The sequence below is a fragment of the Spea bombifrons genome, chromosome 5 (genome assembly GCF_027358695.1).
Source record: "Spea bombifrons isolate aSpeBom1 chromosome 5, aSpeBom1.2.pri, whole genome shotgun sequence".
Lineage (NCBI taxonomy): Eukaryota > Metazoa > Chordata > Amphibia > Anura > Pelobatidae > Spea > Spea bombifrons.
The window spans coordinates 46,475,720-46,492,169 of NC_071091.1; the positions used below are offsets into that span (position 1 = coordinate 46,475,720).

General features: G+C 41.9%; 1 protein-coding gene across 2 annotated transcripts in view; it reads right to left on the reverse strand.

Annotated features, from left to right (window-relative positions):
• The window catches only part of LOC128497332 (sodium- and chloride-dependent transporter XTRP3-like), a 169,209-nt gene that overhangs the window by 59,116 nt on the left and 93,643 nt on the right, over positions 1 to 16,450 (reverse strand). For both annotated transcript variants that reach the window (XM_053467323.1, XM_053467322.1), the window contains exons 4-5: positions 15,053 to 15,280; positions 13,445 to 13,555 (exon numbers count right to left, since the gene is read on the reverse strand). In XM_053467323.1, the coding sequence (XP_053323298.1) occupies positions 13,445 to 13,555; positions 15,053 to 15,280 (339 nt within the window). The remainder of the gene's footprint in view (positions 1 to 13,444; positions 13,556 to 15,052; positions 15,281 to 16,450) is intronic.

Genomic DNA, 16,450 nt, shown 5'->3' on the forward strand with positions numbered 1-16,450 from the left:
CAAGGTCTCAGGTGCAAATGGGGAGCAGGAGTGTTAAATTTGGTGTTACCGCTCTCATACTCTCTTATACTGGTCAGTGGAAGTTCAACATGGCACCTCATGGCAAAGAACTCTCTGAGGATCTGAAAAAAAGAGTTGTTGCTCTACAGAAAGATGGCCTCGGTGAGTGCTGCCAGCATTGTTGCTGAGGTTGAAGGGGTGGGAGGGGGTCAGCCTCTCAGCGTTCAGACCATATGCCGCACACTGCGTGAAATTTGTCTGCATGGCTGTCATTCCGGAAGGAAGCCTCTTCTAAAGATGATGCACAAGAAAGCCCACAAACAGTTTTCTGAAGACAAGCAGACTAAGGACATGGATTACTGGAACCATGACCAAGAAAAACTTATTTGGTTCAGATGGTGTCAAGCGTGTGTGGCGGCAATCAGGTGAAGAGTACAAAGACAAGAGTGTCTTGCCTACAGTCAACCATGGTGGTGGGAGTGTCATGGTCTGGGCCTGCATGACTGCTGCTGGCACTGGGGAGCTACAGTTCATTGAGGGAACCATGAATGCCAACACTACCTTACTAAAGAAGCTGAAGGTAAAGGTGATGGACTGACCAAGCATATGTAACATAATAACATAGTTCATAAGGTTGAAAAAAGACCAAAGTCCATCAAGTTCAACCTATATACATATTGTGTCCCTACTGTGTTGATCCAGAGGAAGGCAAAAAACCCTTATGAAGCAGAGGCCAATTACCCCATACCAGGGGGAAAATTCCTTCCCGACTCCAAATATGGCAATCAGAATAAATCACTGGATCAACGTTCTGTCCCTATTAATCTAATATCCATAACTTGTAATATTATTGCTTTCAAGAAACACGTCCAGGCTCCTTTTAAACTCTTTTATTGAGTTTACCATTACCACTTCCTCTGGCAGAGAGTTCCATAGTCTCACCGCTCTTACTGTAAAGAACCCCCGTCTGTGCTGGTGTAGAAACCTTTTTTCCTCCAGCCGTAGAGGATGTCCCCTTGTTATAGATACAGTCCTAGGTATAAATAGGTCCTGGGAGTGATCTCTGTACTGTCCCCTTATATATTTATACATAGTTATTAAGTCCACTCCTAAGCCGTCTTTTTTCCAAACTAAATAACCCTAATTCTGATAATCTTTCTGGGTACTGTAGTCCTTCCATTCCCCTTATTACTCTGGTTGCCCGTCTTTGAACCCTCTCCAGCTCCACTATATCTTTCTTGTACACTGGTGCCCAGTACTGTACACGGTATTCCATGTGTGGTCTGACTAGCGACTTGTACAATGGTAGAATTATTTCCTTTTCGTGGGCATCTATGCCCCTTTTCATGCACCCCATGATTTTATTTGCCTTAGCAGCAGCTGCCTGACACTGGTCGTTACAGGTAAATTTACTGTTAACCAAGACTCCTAAATCCTTTTCCATGTCAGTCGTCTCCATTGTTTTCCCATTTAATACATTTTCCCAGCCTGGATTTTTCTTCCCCATGTGCATAACCTTACATTTATCTGTGTTGAAGCTCATCTGCCACATCCCAGCCCAAGCCTCCAACCTATGCAGATCCATTTGTAATCGTGCACTATTGTGTTAACCACGTTACAGAGCTTAGTATCATCTCCAAAGATTGATACTTTACTATACAATCCCTCTACAAGGTCATTAATAAATATATTAAAAAGAATAGGACCCAAAACTGACCCCTGTGGAACCCCACTAGTAACAGTCACCCACTCAGAGTATGTGCCATTAATAACCACCCTCTGTTTCCTATCACTGAGACAGTTACTTACCCACATACACACATTCTCCCCCAGGCCAAGCATTCTCATTTTATGTACCGGCCTTTTATGTGGCACCGTATCAAATGCTTTGGAAAAATCAAGATATACAACATCCAGCGATTCACCCCGATCCAGTCTTGAGCTCACCTCCTCATAAAAGCTGATCAGGTTAGTTTGACAGGACCGATCCCTTGTAAACCCATGCTGATATGGAGTCATACATTTATTTTCATTGAGATACTCCAAAATAGCATCTCTTAGGAAACCCTCAAACAGTTTACATACAACAGAAGTTAAACTAACAGGCCTATAATTCCCCGGGTCACTTTTTGTCCCCTTTTTGAATATTGGCACAACATTTGCTATGCGCCAGTCCTGGGGAACAGACCCTGTCACTATAGAGTCCTTGAATATTAGAAATAGGGGTCTGTATATTACATTACTTAGCTCCCTTAGAACGCGGGGGTGAATGCCATCTGGACCTGGTGATTTGTCTATTTTGATTTTTGTTAGGCGGCACTGCACTTCTTCCTGGGTTAGACAGGCGACATGTACTGGGGCATTTATCTCATCCTGCTGTATATTACCTGGCATTTCATTTTCCTCTGTGAATACAGCAGAGAAGAATATATTTAATAGATTAGCTTTTTCCTGATCCCCGTCTATAACTTCACCCTCATTACTTTTTAAGGGGCCAACGCTTTCATTTTTAACCTTTTTACTATTTATATACCGTATATTCCGGCGTATAAGACGACTGGGCGTATAAGACGACCCCCAACTTTTCCAGTTCAAATATAGAGTTTGGACTATACTCGCCGTATAAGACTACCCCTCTACCCAGCGTACAACAACCAGCCAATCACGGCAAGCGATGTACCTTACCGGTGATTGGCTGGTTGTTATACAGACATATACATACATACACTGCCCTTACACACACACACACATATATATATATATATATATATATATATATATATATATATATATATATATCTACACATACTAATATACACCTGTCAATACATACACATTTATACATTGCCCTCACCACACACCCCTGCCTTTACACACACACGTGTATATATATGTATATATATATATATATATATATATATATATACAGACACACATGTATATATACATACACACACATATGTGTATATATATATATACATACACACACACACACATATATATATATATATATATATACACCAGCTTACAAACACACAAACACACTGACCATCTCACACCAACATACATACACTGCACTCACACCCCTTTCTCCCCATCTCTTACCTTTCTCATCTTCCATCTTCTTTCTTCCATCCAGTCGTGGGAGCGCGAGGTCTGTCATGTCAGACCTCTGTTTACTGCTCCCTCATCACTACGCGCCGACAATTGATGCCATTGCCGGGACATGACGTCATCACCGCGCTCGGCATCAATAGCCGGCGCGTAGTGATTAGAGAGCAGGGAAGCCGAGGTCTGAAGTGCCAGACCTCGAGCTCCCTAATGTTGGTTTAGTTAGAGGGAGGTCGTGATCTCCCCAACCAGCCCTGCTGATCAGGGCTAGTTGGGGAGATCACGATCTTGCACCTACCTCGGCGTGGCCCTGAAGACCGGCCCAGGGGAGGCGGCTTCTCCACTCGCCCCTCCCCTAGAGATTTGTGGCTTCGTGGGACTCTCCGGCTGGGTAAGTATTCGGTACTCGGTTAGTACCCGGCGTATAAGACGACCCCCGACTTTTAAGAAGATTTTCTGGGGTTAAAAAGTCGTCTTATACGGTAGTTAAAGAACATTTTGGGGTTTGTTTTACTCTCTTTGGCAATGAGTTTTTCTGTCTCCACTTTTGCTGCTTTTATCTGATTTTTACATATTTTATTTTTTTCCCGATAGCTTTTTAGTGCTTCCTCACTGCCTTCCTGTTTTAGTAGCTTAAATGGCTTTTTTGCCATTTATTGCCCCCTTTACATTTTTATTTATCCACATTGGTTTTCTCTTGTTCCTGACTCTTTTATTCCCATACGGTATGTACTTTTCACAGTGAGAATTTAAGATATTTTTAAAAATCTCCCATTTAGTGTCTGTACTTTTGTTTTTGAGGACATTTTCCCAATTTACAGTGTTAAGGGCTTCTCTTAGTTGATCAAACTTTGCCTTCCTAAAGTTCATAGTTCTTGCGGCTCCTCTAAGAGTTCCCTTATTGAAGGACAAGTTATAATGTATTATATTGTGATCACTATTTCCTAGGTGCCCTCTGACCTGCACATTAGTTACTCTGTCAGGTCTGTTGGTTAATATTAAGTCCAGTAGAACGCCCCCTCTGGTCGGGTCCTGTACCATTTGGGACAGATAATTATCTTTATTTATAGTCAGAAACCGGTTTCCTTTATGAGATTCACAGGTCTCGGTTTCCCAGTTTATGTCGGGATAGTTAAAGTCCCCCATAATAACCACCTCATTGTGATTTGCTGCCTCCAGACCTAAAACCTATTTAGCATCTGTGGGGCATCCTCAAATGGAAGGTGGGGAGTGCAAGGTCTCTAACATCCACCAGCTCAGTGATGTTGTCATGGAGGAGTGAAAGAGGACTCCAGTGGCAACCTATGAAGCTCTGGTGAACTCCAAGCCCAAGAGGGTTAAGGCAGTGCTGGAACATAATGGTGGCCACACAAAATATTGACAATTGTGGGCATTAGGGGCGTACTCACTTTTGTTGCCAAAGTTTTAGACATTAATGGCTGCGTGTTGAGTAATTTTGGGGGGACAGCATATATATTTTACAATTGCCCCCCTACTTTGGTCTCTGTCTCGCTATGGGACCTGGAGACACCACTGATAACATCCTCCCCCATGGTGTTAATCATATGGTACCTCAACCTCCCTCCTCACCACAATCAACCCTCGCCTGCTTCAGTCCTCTCGTCCTCCCACCCCACCACTTTTCCCCTCAACTTCAGCCTAAAGAAACCTTTCATTGATCTCACATCCCCATCAAACTACCGTCCAGTTTCATTTCTCACTAAATGAATCTTTCTCTGCCACCATTCCTCATCTGCTGCTCCACTATGCCAATCACTTCATTGGCTCTCCATACCCTTCAGAATCAAATTTAAACTTCTGACGCTGACCCACAGAGCCCTTAACAACTCTGCACTCCCTACCTCCTCTACCCTTGTTTCCAAATACACCCCTAACCGCCCTCTTCATTCCTCTCATGACTAGTGGCTCTCTTCTACTGTCATTACCTCTTCCCTCTCCCGTATTTAGGATTTCACCTGTGCTGCACCCCTCCTGTGTAATTCCCTTCCCTGTTCCATCAGATTTTCTACCCCGTTCGCAAGTTTCAAAAGCTCTCTGAAATCCTTTTCAAGAAGCGTACAACTTTTCTTCCTAACACTCTCAGCCATCATTATAATCTAGCCATCTGAACGATCAACAACTTCGACAGATCATCAATTAACTCATCCCCATCCAAGCAGTCCTCTCCTATTATGTGCCCATCCACCAAATGTTGTAAGCTTGCAAGAGCAGGAACCTCCTCTCCTTTTGTACCAGTATGTTATTGCGTGTAACTTTAAATCATCCCACTGATTGTAACCACGCTTTGCTATCTGCTGGTGCTTTAAAAACAAATTAATTTTAGATTGATGAAGCAAGCACCGCCTCACAAAGCAATATCCAACTCACTGCTTATGAAGAGGATTTAAGTAAAGCTGTACTGCCACATAATCCAAAAAACAAAGTAACAAGTACCAGATGATATCAACCAGTGCGCTACTGAAGGTCCAAAACAGCCTGCATTAAAAAAAATATCCATAGAAAAAAATGGGAGCAGGCTTCAGGCAGGGCCGGACTGGCCCACCGGGATACCGGGAAAAGGCATATCATGGGCCAGAGTGGCATATAGGAGGGTATAAGGCAGCGGTGTCCAAGTTTTGTTCTGCAGTGGGCCACATCAGAAATGTATGTGTGCGTGGGGCACACTCATTTTTCACTGAGAGAAATTTGGCCTTTTAGCGTTATAATGCACAGGGTTAATTTGGCAAAATGCAGAAACAAAAAAAAATCCACCAAAAATAATCATCCGCGGGGGCCCTGCCTCTGTGTTGCTCAGCAGCGTCTCTTGCTCCGTCGAGGGGACACAGGAACCCAGCGGAGTCACCAGTGCGCGTCACTTCACGTGACTCTGCTCCGTTCCTGTTCTGCTGGGCAGGTCAAGAGAAATTCAAAAAGATTGCACGCAACCCAGATGCAGACAGCACCCCTAGTAAGAGAATGAATGTTTGTGAGGAATGAATATGCATGTGATAGCATGGATGTGTAGGTAGGGGGCAGGGCACAGGGAGGCTGTAGGTTATGTGCATGTATTGGCTGATTGTGCATGATAGGAGTCTCATTGCTATGTTAAATATATATATTTATATACTGGATCTCTCTGCTGCTTTCGATACTGTTGATCACCACCTTCTTCTAGACCCACTTGCTTCTATAGGCATTCGAGATACAGCTCTCTCCTGGATCTCCTCATATCTGTCTAACCGTTCCTTCTCTGTCAACTTCTCTGGCAAGACATCATCACCCCTTCCACTTTCAGTTGGTGTCCCCAAAGGTTCAGTCCTTGGCCCTCTGCTGTTCTCTCTTTATACTATCTCTCTTGGCAAACTAATCAACTCATTTGGCCTCCAGTATCATCTATTATTGGTCGCTCGTACAGACTTTTAGGCTCCTGGTGACGTAACTTGTCAGGCAGATGTCATTGGTCTCCCTGTTCTATCAGTTACATGTCCGTAAGAACGACCAATAAAGTCGCTTGTACGGACATTTAACTGATAGAACAGGGAGACCTGCGGGATCTGCCGGACAAGTTGCTTCATTAGGGTTTAACTTTTTAAAGTCTGTACGAGCGACTCTGTTGGTCGCTCGTACGGACTTTTAGGCTCCTGGTGCTGTAACTTGTCCTGCAGATCCTACTGGTCTCCCTGTTCTATCAGTTAAATGTCCGTACGAACGACCAATAAAGTCGCTTGTATGGACATTTAACTGATAGAACAGGGAGACCAGTGGGATCTGCCGGACAAGTTGCTTCATTAGGGTTTAACTTTTTAAAGTCTGTACGAGCGACTCTGTTGGTCGCTCGTACAGACTTTTAGGCTCCTGGTGCCATAACTTATTGCACCTTAAGGGGTTAAGGGGCCGTGCAAGCGACCCTTTAACCTATGGAAATCCATAGGTTCGCTGTCAGGGGTTACAAAGGCCGCGCGAGTGAGCATATTGGTCACCTGCAGGGTCTTCCTCTGCCATCAACCAATTGGTTGATGCCAGAGGAGGTCCCTGTAGGCGACCAATAGGCTCACTCGCACTGCCCTGTAACCCCTGACAGCGAACCTATCGATTTCCACTTCCGTGAACTGCCGCGATGATAAGGTAAGTTAGAAGGGGAAGGGACCGGGGAGATTAGTAGGCGAAGTCTTCGCCTACGTTTTACCGCCGCTGTCTTCTCTTCAGCGTGTCTTCGGAACGAACACGAAAACGCACTCTTCGTGTTCGTTTTCATGTTTGCCCGAAGACGAACGCACAAGTCTAGTTTCAATCATTCACATGCTTGAATACTGTATTTCCCAGGATGCAACATACTGTTTCCCGTGACAATTTCTTGTGACATCAAAATATGGGCATGTTAAAAAAAAAGTATCATGTATCATTTATGAACATAAGGGGTAAAACAGGATACATCAATCATTAAGGATCTGACTCATACAAGAGAGTTCAAGGAAAACAGACATTACGTATAAATAATAAACACAAGTTTTTCTACTAACGGCCAAGACCAAAATTGCCCTGCGAGAACAACACAGATGATATCAATCACAGAAATGTACGTGAAATGCTACACTGAATTGCAGAAATAGACAAGATATTTACACCGACCTATCCAAAATGAACTTTTGTCAATTATAGCTGCAATATGATATGATTCTGGGCAATAGTAGAATAAAGTGCAGAATTTATTCATGGGTATTCGGTCTGGATGTAAATAAGTTCAATATTTGCTGGAGAGTAAAAAAGAAGTCTCTCATGGCTCAGTCAAAGAAGAATAAATGTATTCTTTATAGGTGCTTTTAGCAATATGACATTGGTTGAATTGGTTCATGTGATGAAATGGTATTTAATTTTCCTATGTAATATGCTTTTGGATACCATTTTTGTGTTGTCAGAAATGATTGAATGATTGAAAAGCAGCTGGGTAAAGGCACATAGATCTTAGGGAATATTTATGTGCTTTTATTTTAATTAGCTTAAACTTGTACTTGTAAGCTTACATGTACAATATTAATACATCATTTATTAAACTACTACATATGTACATGCTTATTTACAAAAATTAATGGAAGCTGCAATTCCCCCTTCTCAATTTATTGCACCCACACAAACCATAGATTGTTTTATGTTTCGGGGAGTTTTTTTTTCTCTTTTGCCCTACTTCTCATTTATCTAAGGGCTTTAGGCCTTTACAGTGCTAAGTTCAACATTCTATGTATAGCCTGAGGTACTGTCACAAAGCTTATTTAAATTGATTCCAAAGTCCTTGGATGGGATATTCAGCTTGAAAATAATATGGTAACAAATTTGTTGCAAGTCTGTCATACTGAGAACTGTTGCCAGTTGCGATGGGAGCTGTTTTTCTATGACTCTTTAGTGCTCATGCAGCTCCTTGGTGTTCTTTCTTATCTTTCTTGCGGTTGCTTTTTAAAATAGGGGTTACACAAATGAGATCTTTGTTCAGTATGATCATATATTTTTTTTATTATCCCCACTAACATGGTCAAGGTCTAGAATACTTTTAATTCAGCCACATCAGTAGGATACCATGACTGACTTTTGACCACTGTGAAATTAGGATTGGCTACCAAAAACTGCCCAGCATGTAAATTTGTATGGGAGCCAGGAGCAGACTGACCCATCGGGCACTCTGGCATGGACCGAGGACACGGGAGGGTCAGAGAACTGCGATGGGTCAGGAGTTGAAACACCATCTTTTATTTTTTTGGAGGAGAGGGGCGCCGAGTGGTTGCTAATGAAGTTTTCAGCAACCGCTCGGGGCCCCTCAGTCTCCTCCGCTAGGCTTCTAGCACGGTTGCAGTGTCGGCATGTCAGGGGGTAGATAGTGAGAAAAGTGGGAGAGGGGATAGATGAGAAAGAGGGTAGTAAGAATATTAAAATAAATACTTCTCATTTATCTAAGAGTGAGAATGATTGAGAGAATGAATGAATTAGTGTGTGGATGAATTGTGCGAATGAGTGAGAGAATGAAATAATTAATGGGTGGATGAATTGTGTGAATGAGTGAGAGAATGAATGAATTAATGTGTGGGTGATTTGTCTGAATGAGTGAGAGAATGAATGAATTAATGTGTGGATGAATTGTCTGAATGAGTAAGAGTATGAATTAATGTGTGGATGAATTGTCTAAATGAGTGAGTATGAATTAATGAATTTGTGGATGAATTTTCTGAATGAGGGAGAGAATTAATGAATGTGTGTGCTTTAATGAATATGTGTAAATGAGTTGTGTGAATGAGAGAGAATAAATGATTATGTAAATTAATTATGTGAATGGAAGTGTGAATTGATGAGTGACTATAAAAGTGTTTGTGTGTATCATAGATGTATAATTGATTTGTGGAAAGGCAAAGATGGCACAAGCAGGGTGTTTGAGCCTTAGGGACCAAGATGGCACATGCAGGGTGTTCATGGGACAAAGGACAGGCTGTTTGGGGACAAAGTTGATTCATGCTGGGCTGTTTGGGGACAAAGATAGCAAGTCCTAGGTGTGTTATATGGGTGCTGGTCAGGTTCTATGTGGGTAGTGTGGTAGCTTTGGATTGTACAACCTGTGATCTATGCCTGTAATTTAGGGTTTTTTTTCTATACCTTTAATGCTGAGCTTTTATGTGAATTCCAATTGATCTATACCTGCAAAGCTGGGTTTGTGTGTTTATCTGTTGATCCACATCTGCTATGCTTCCATATATTATTTATGTATACCTGCAAATACAGGGTTTGTATGTCTTATTCAGTTGATCAATACCTGCAATGCTGTTTCCATGTGTTTATTTGATCTATACCCTAAGGGCTGAGTTTATATGTGATTTCCAGTTGATCTATACCTGCAATGCAATTCCAAAATAATGCCCCAGTGGGGACAAGGGTAAGTTACAACTAAGAACAAACGAATCCCGTTCACCGGGATCAAAAATATCCTTATTATAACCCCACCCTAAAACATAACTTTTATTAATATGTTTGTTAAAAGGTATAACCAAAAAAAGATTTTTAAAAACACCAGTGTCACCAGTCATACCATGAAAGGTATACGTCACTGTAACATGAGAGCATATGCCCACAGTTGTATAACACTAATAATATCAGATAATTTATACTGTCGATGGCTGCAGTCCTAACAACAGAAATAATTGAATTAGCCCCCCTGACATGTTTCGCTCCTCAGAGCTTCATCAGAGGTCTGGGCTAATGGCTTCCAAAATGGAGACTGTTTGGCCTTATATCTCCTTTGTTAATGATATCACGGATTAAGGGAGGGAACAATCATATCCAATGGTTACCGATATATTAGATGTGTTGCCAAACCCAGCCAATTGCTTTAAAGGTAACTAAGCATGACATCACCCACATAGTCCAATAGAATTCCATATACATGATGGGCAGTGGTTCTCTCCAGTTCCCAAAGGTGAGCAGTCAAAGAAATTGACTGACAGTTATTCTCACCAATCATTGATGTTCCTTTCCGCTCAGAACCACTCCTATTACTAGATCTCCTGTGGGCATATGCCCTCATGTTACAGTGACGTATACCTTTCATGGTAGGACTGGTGACACTGGTGTTTTTAAAAGTCTTTTTTTGGTTATACCTTTTAACAAACATATTAATAAAAGTTATGTTTTAGGGTGGGGTTATAATAAGGATATTTTTGATCCCGGGAACGGGATTGGTTTGTTTTTATACCTGCAATGCTGGGCTTGTGTGTTCTGTTGATCCATACCTGCAATGCTATGTTTCCATACATTATTTATGTATACCTGCAAATATAAGGTTTGTATGTCTTATTTAGTTGATCTATACATGCAAGTGCTGTTCAATATGAAATCTATCGGCAGCAAGGGCTAATAGTAATATATATCGGCAGCAGGAGCTAATATTAGTATTTATCGGCAGCAGGGGCTAATATTAAAGAAAATGCCAGTTCAGCTGTTTATTTGAAATCATATTTCAATCATAGTCTTTACTTCAAAGAGATAAGTACCGTTTTTGCTCGATTATAAGACAACGTTTTTTCCAGAAAAAAATGCAAATGCTCTGAAAAATAACCATTGTCTTATAATCAAGGTCGTCTTATAATCAGACCTCAAATATCAGGGAGGCAGAGTGGCAAATAGGGGGTTAAAAGGAATATCAGGGAGGCAGAGTGGAATATAGGGGGTTAAAAAGAATATCAGGGAGGCAGAGTAGCATATAGGGGGTTAAAAGGAATATCAGGGAGGCAGAGTGGCATATAGGGGATATATAAGTCATATCTGGTGGCAGAGTGGCATATAGGGGTATAAGGCATTTCCGGGGGGCAGAGTGGCATATAAGGGGGGTATAAGGCATATCTGGCGGGCAGATGTGCATAACTGGGGGCAGGTTGTCAAATAAAAAGAAATTAAAAAAAAAATTAAAAAATAGTTTACATGTGAATAAATATTTACTAGTAAAACATTTTTCTTATAGGGTAGTCTTATATTCAGGCTCTTTTTTTCCTAAATTAATATTCACATTTTGGGGGGTATGAGCAAATGCGGTACATAATATGTAGTTAGAAATGCATGTCTAACGCTTTTCATGTGACGACAGGTTCCACTCAGAACAAGCCTCGCCATGGTCGACCAAAGAAGTTGAGTGCACGTGCTCAGCGTCATATCCAGAGGTTGTCATTGCTGCAGGGGTTGAAGGGGTGGGGGGTCACACTGCATCAAACTGGTCTGCATGGCTGTCATCCCAGAAGGAAGCCTCTTCTAAAGATGATGATCAAGAAAGCCTGCAAACAGTATGCTGACTAAGGACATGGATTACTGGAACCATGTCCTGTGGTCTGATGAAAACTTATTTGGTTCAGATGGTGTCAAGCGTGTGTGGCGGCAACCAGGTGAGGAGTACAAAGACAAGTGTGTCTTGCCTACAGTCAAGCATGGTGGTGGGAGTGTCATGGTCTGGGCCTGCATGAGTGCTGATGGCACTGGGGAGCTACAGTTCATTGAGGGAACCATATGTGCCAACATGTACTGTGATGTACTTAAGCAGAGCATGATCCCCTCCCTTCGGAGACTGGGCCGCAGGGCAGTATTCCAACATAACGACCCCAAACATACCTCCAAGACGACTGCTGCCTTGCTAAAGAAGCTGTGGGTAAAGGTGATGGACTGGCCAAGCATGTCTCCAGACCTAAACCCTATAGAGCATCTGTGGGGCATCCTCAAACGGAAGGTGGGGGAGTGCAAGGTCTCTAACATCCACCAGCTCCATGATGTGGCCATGGAGGAGTGGAAAACGACTCCAGTGGCAACCTGTGAAGCTCTGGTGATGTAACGTTTGTAACATGAACTTCAGATGACGAATCCAGTATGCAGTAATAGCAACAAATAGGAACAGATAGGTATACTATCCAATAGAATGGTCAATCAAGCCGGGCCAAGAATGGAGAATTCACCGTAGTCAAGAACAGGCAAATATCAGCAACAGAGTAGAATAGAATGTTCAAACAAGCCGGGTCAGGAACGGAGAATTCAGTGTAGTTAGGAACAATCAAAGTCAGCAACAAGTAGTGTAAGATAACTACTACAGGAGTAGCAGCTCATCCAGTACAACAACCAAGCACTGAATGAGAGTCAGTGCTCAGTTTTTAAACTTGCCACGCTCCCAAGCCCCACCACCAGCCAATGACGTAGTGCTGTGCGTGTCATGTCTTCTCCACGGAGGTTTGGAGTAAAAAGGGGGCGTGGTGCACGCGCGTATCGTCCACCCTTTGGAGAGGAGGCACCAGGGGAAGTATACCACGAGTACCCGCTGGATGCGGGCACTCCGAAGCACAGCACCGAGAAGGACCGAGACTGGGCAACGGAGAAGGTAGAGGGGTGAACTCACTTTTGTGAGATACTGAAAATACTCAAATTTGGCGCCAAATGGGAGATTGATAAAGCCCACCAACAAAATGGCGGCACCCATAAAAGATACCAAAAACTTGGCAAACGCACAATACGTCACTTCTGGTTTCCTTTCTTTAGTCGAGAAGTTCTGATCTTGAAAGGAAGTGCAGAGTGGGAATGAGTAACAGGTAGGTGTATAACAGGCTGCCCTTTAAGTAGCATTTTGAGGGAGAAGTTTGGGGCTCCCTTCATAAGTCTTGCAGGAGGGGCCCTGGCATTTTTTTTTACAATTAATGGAGTGCACAATGAATAAGTACGGTTACATTCTATAAAATATGATATATAATTAATATATAGACTATAGCTTGTTGCACAAGTGTATAACCATTACTCAGGCGTTTCTGATGAAAAATCAACTATTTTAATATACCTTTGGTGTAAACATGAATGCCAGTCCATTTATTGCTCCATGGAGTGTGAGACCTCTAACCAAGTATATAAGAAGAACAAGGTATGGTAATGAAGCTGTTACATAGACCACCTGTGAAGAAAATACTGCATTAGTTAAACTAGAAAATTGTCTTTACATCATATTTCCATTACTGCAACTTACGCCTCTCCTTAAACTCATAAACTTTTAAGTACACTTTGCGTTTTCTTGAGTTTACATTCTACAACCAGAACACATTTTTTATATTGCAATATCACTTATTTGTATTTACTAGCATGCTCACAGGCAGGGAATACAGCAACTACAACCTGAAGGAAAGAGAGATCAACCTTAGATCATCATTTGTGCCATTGTCAGATAAACCAGATAAACTTTACAGTAATCATTAAAAAAAAGTGTTGCAGATAATAGAATTCTTACCTGGGAATTCCCTTTCCTTGTCCATTTTCAGGTGACACTAAGGAGAAATAGTCTCCGCCCCTCAGGAATGGCAGGGCACCTCCCCAAATCCCCAGTTAGTTAAAAAGACTTGCCCAGAACAAACATGTAATAAACAACAAACGTGGGTAGGGAAAAATAATGTGCCACCTGGAAATGGTGGCGCGGCACTAAGGTAAGGAGAATTAGCAAGAAAGGGATGGGGGCACTGCTTGTTGAAGGACCCTGTGGCCAAACTTGGCCTCTTCAGCAGCCATGAGGTCGAGATGGTGATGCTTAGAGGATGTGTCGAAGTTAGTCCCGGTGGCCGCTTTACAAATGACTGAAGGGTCTAGACATGCAAGTTCGGCCCAGGAGGTTGAAACTGATCTTGTCGAGTGAGCTCTCAATTCGAAGAAGCTTATGGGAGGACTCTGGTTGAATTCAATCAGGTAACCCTGACGGATAATACGTAAAGTCTATGGGTCTGATGAAATCTGAGACCATTACTGGGAGAACTTGGAGAGGCGTCCTCCTACTTGGTTTGACATGCAGTCAGAACTTCTTTGGCTTGTCATCCCTTTCCCTTCCTCTGGCTCTTTGAAATCTACCTCTGTATATACTGTCCCAAAAGGACTGAGGGTCAACCTTCCTTGTAACATATGATGCTCTATTTCCAAATTGAATAGAAATCTCTAAAATAATTTGCAGGTCGTCTTTCCCTGTAACCCCCACCTCCCCAGAATATACTACGGTAGACAAGAATTGGCTACCTCAGAGGAGATAATCCCTTTCGGCCTCCAGAATCTGGAGGGGGGTTACAGGGAAAGAATGTATATCAAATGACCTGCAAATTATTTTAGCGATTTTTGTTCAATTTGCTCAGAGAATGTGTATTGTAAAATATCATGGAAAACAATACAAAAAGGTGTAAGGTATTCTCTTTAATTTTAAATAACTTTTGTGTAGCTGTACTGTAGCTACATTTCTCAGAGTGATTAAATGGAAAATTTGGGAAAATCATATTGTGATATCCACGACTATTAAGCTGATATCAATTATGCAAAACAGAGGTTGGGGTTAAAGATGGTCTTAGATGCTGATAATTTGATTTAAACAAAGTATAACAGATACATATCCACAAACACTTAAGCCAAACATAGCACTTACTTTTCCAGTTGATTCAGGACCTCTCAAAATGCAAAGGTATACAGCAAACCATGCTAAAATTAAGCAGACCACCTGCTCCCATTGGATTGTCCCACTCTCTGAAATAGATGATGATATATTTATGGTTCCCCTGTACCAGAAATATTGAGTAGGAGAGGACTTTTCACACTCTTCAATATAAGCAGTCATGTTGCTGTTCAAGGGGCAGGTGGACCATGGCAAAGGATCCTAAGAAAATATAAGAAAATATATGACGAAATCAAAATATATAAACAAATTCTATGGTGGAGCACTGGAAGGTCGTGTCACGCCCGCAATCCGTCATAGAAGCCCCGGCAGAAGTGCCCGCAGCAGTGCAGGTTGTCTCCGTGCAGACCCGCACCCGCTGCCAGAGAGGAGGATCCAGGCTCCCTGCAGAGCTGCGGGGGATCTGGATCTCAGTCTTGTAGTCTGACCTCTATTTGAGGTCTGATTATAAAACGACCTTGAATATAAGACGAGGGGTATTTTTCAGAGCAAATACGGTAATTTCAAAATAGAAGCCAAACACATTACTAACATGTATCAATCTGTTTTGCAACAAAGCAGATTGATACATTGGTAAAAGGGGTTTTTACCTGGAGTTATGAGCTGCCATAGCACATGCAGAAGAGAGAAATGCCCAGAATATTTCTATTCAATTTTTACAGATGAAAATTAAGGAAAGTGACCTCAGTTAGGAAAAAATACTAATGAGTCATTTGATACATATGAGTTTATTGAGGAGGACGTTCTACTTCGGCTGTCTAAGGTAAAGACAAATAAGTTGATGGGGCCAGACAGGATACATCCCAAGTTATTAAAAGAGCTTGGTGGTGTAGTAGCAACACTATTAACATATTTATTTAAAGAATCATTGTTAATGGGAGTAGTCCCAATAGATTGGAAATTAGTGAATGTTGTGCCCATTGAGAAGAGAGGAAGTAGGGAGGAGTTGGGCCAGTACTACAGGCCAGTAAGTCTTACATCAGTAGTGGGGAAATTATTGAAAACTCGAATAAAAGATAGGATTGTTGAACATCTAATGTCACATGGGTTTCAAGATAAAAAAAAGTTATTGCTGCTAAAGGTGGTTCTACAAGCTGTTGAATCATAAGGTGTACTTAGTTTTTCACACATGGTTTCTCCATTTTGGCTTTATTTTTGTTAAATAAATCATGTACATGGTGTATTTACCTGGTTTTTAAACCTGCTAAGGGACAGATGATTGTTATTATGCCCTGATATGTAAAACCACAGAATTTAACCCCTTAAGGACAATGGGCAGCCCCTAAACCCATTGAAAACAATGCATTTTGAGCCTGTACATGTATGGGCTTTGTCGTTAAGGGGTTAAAGAAGGTGTACATTCTTTTTCAC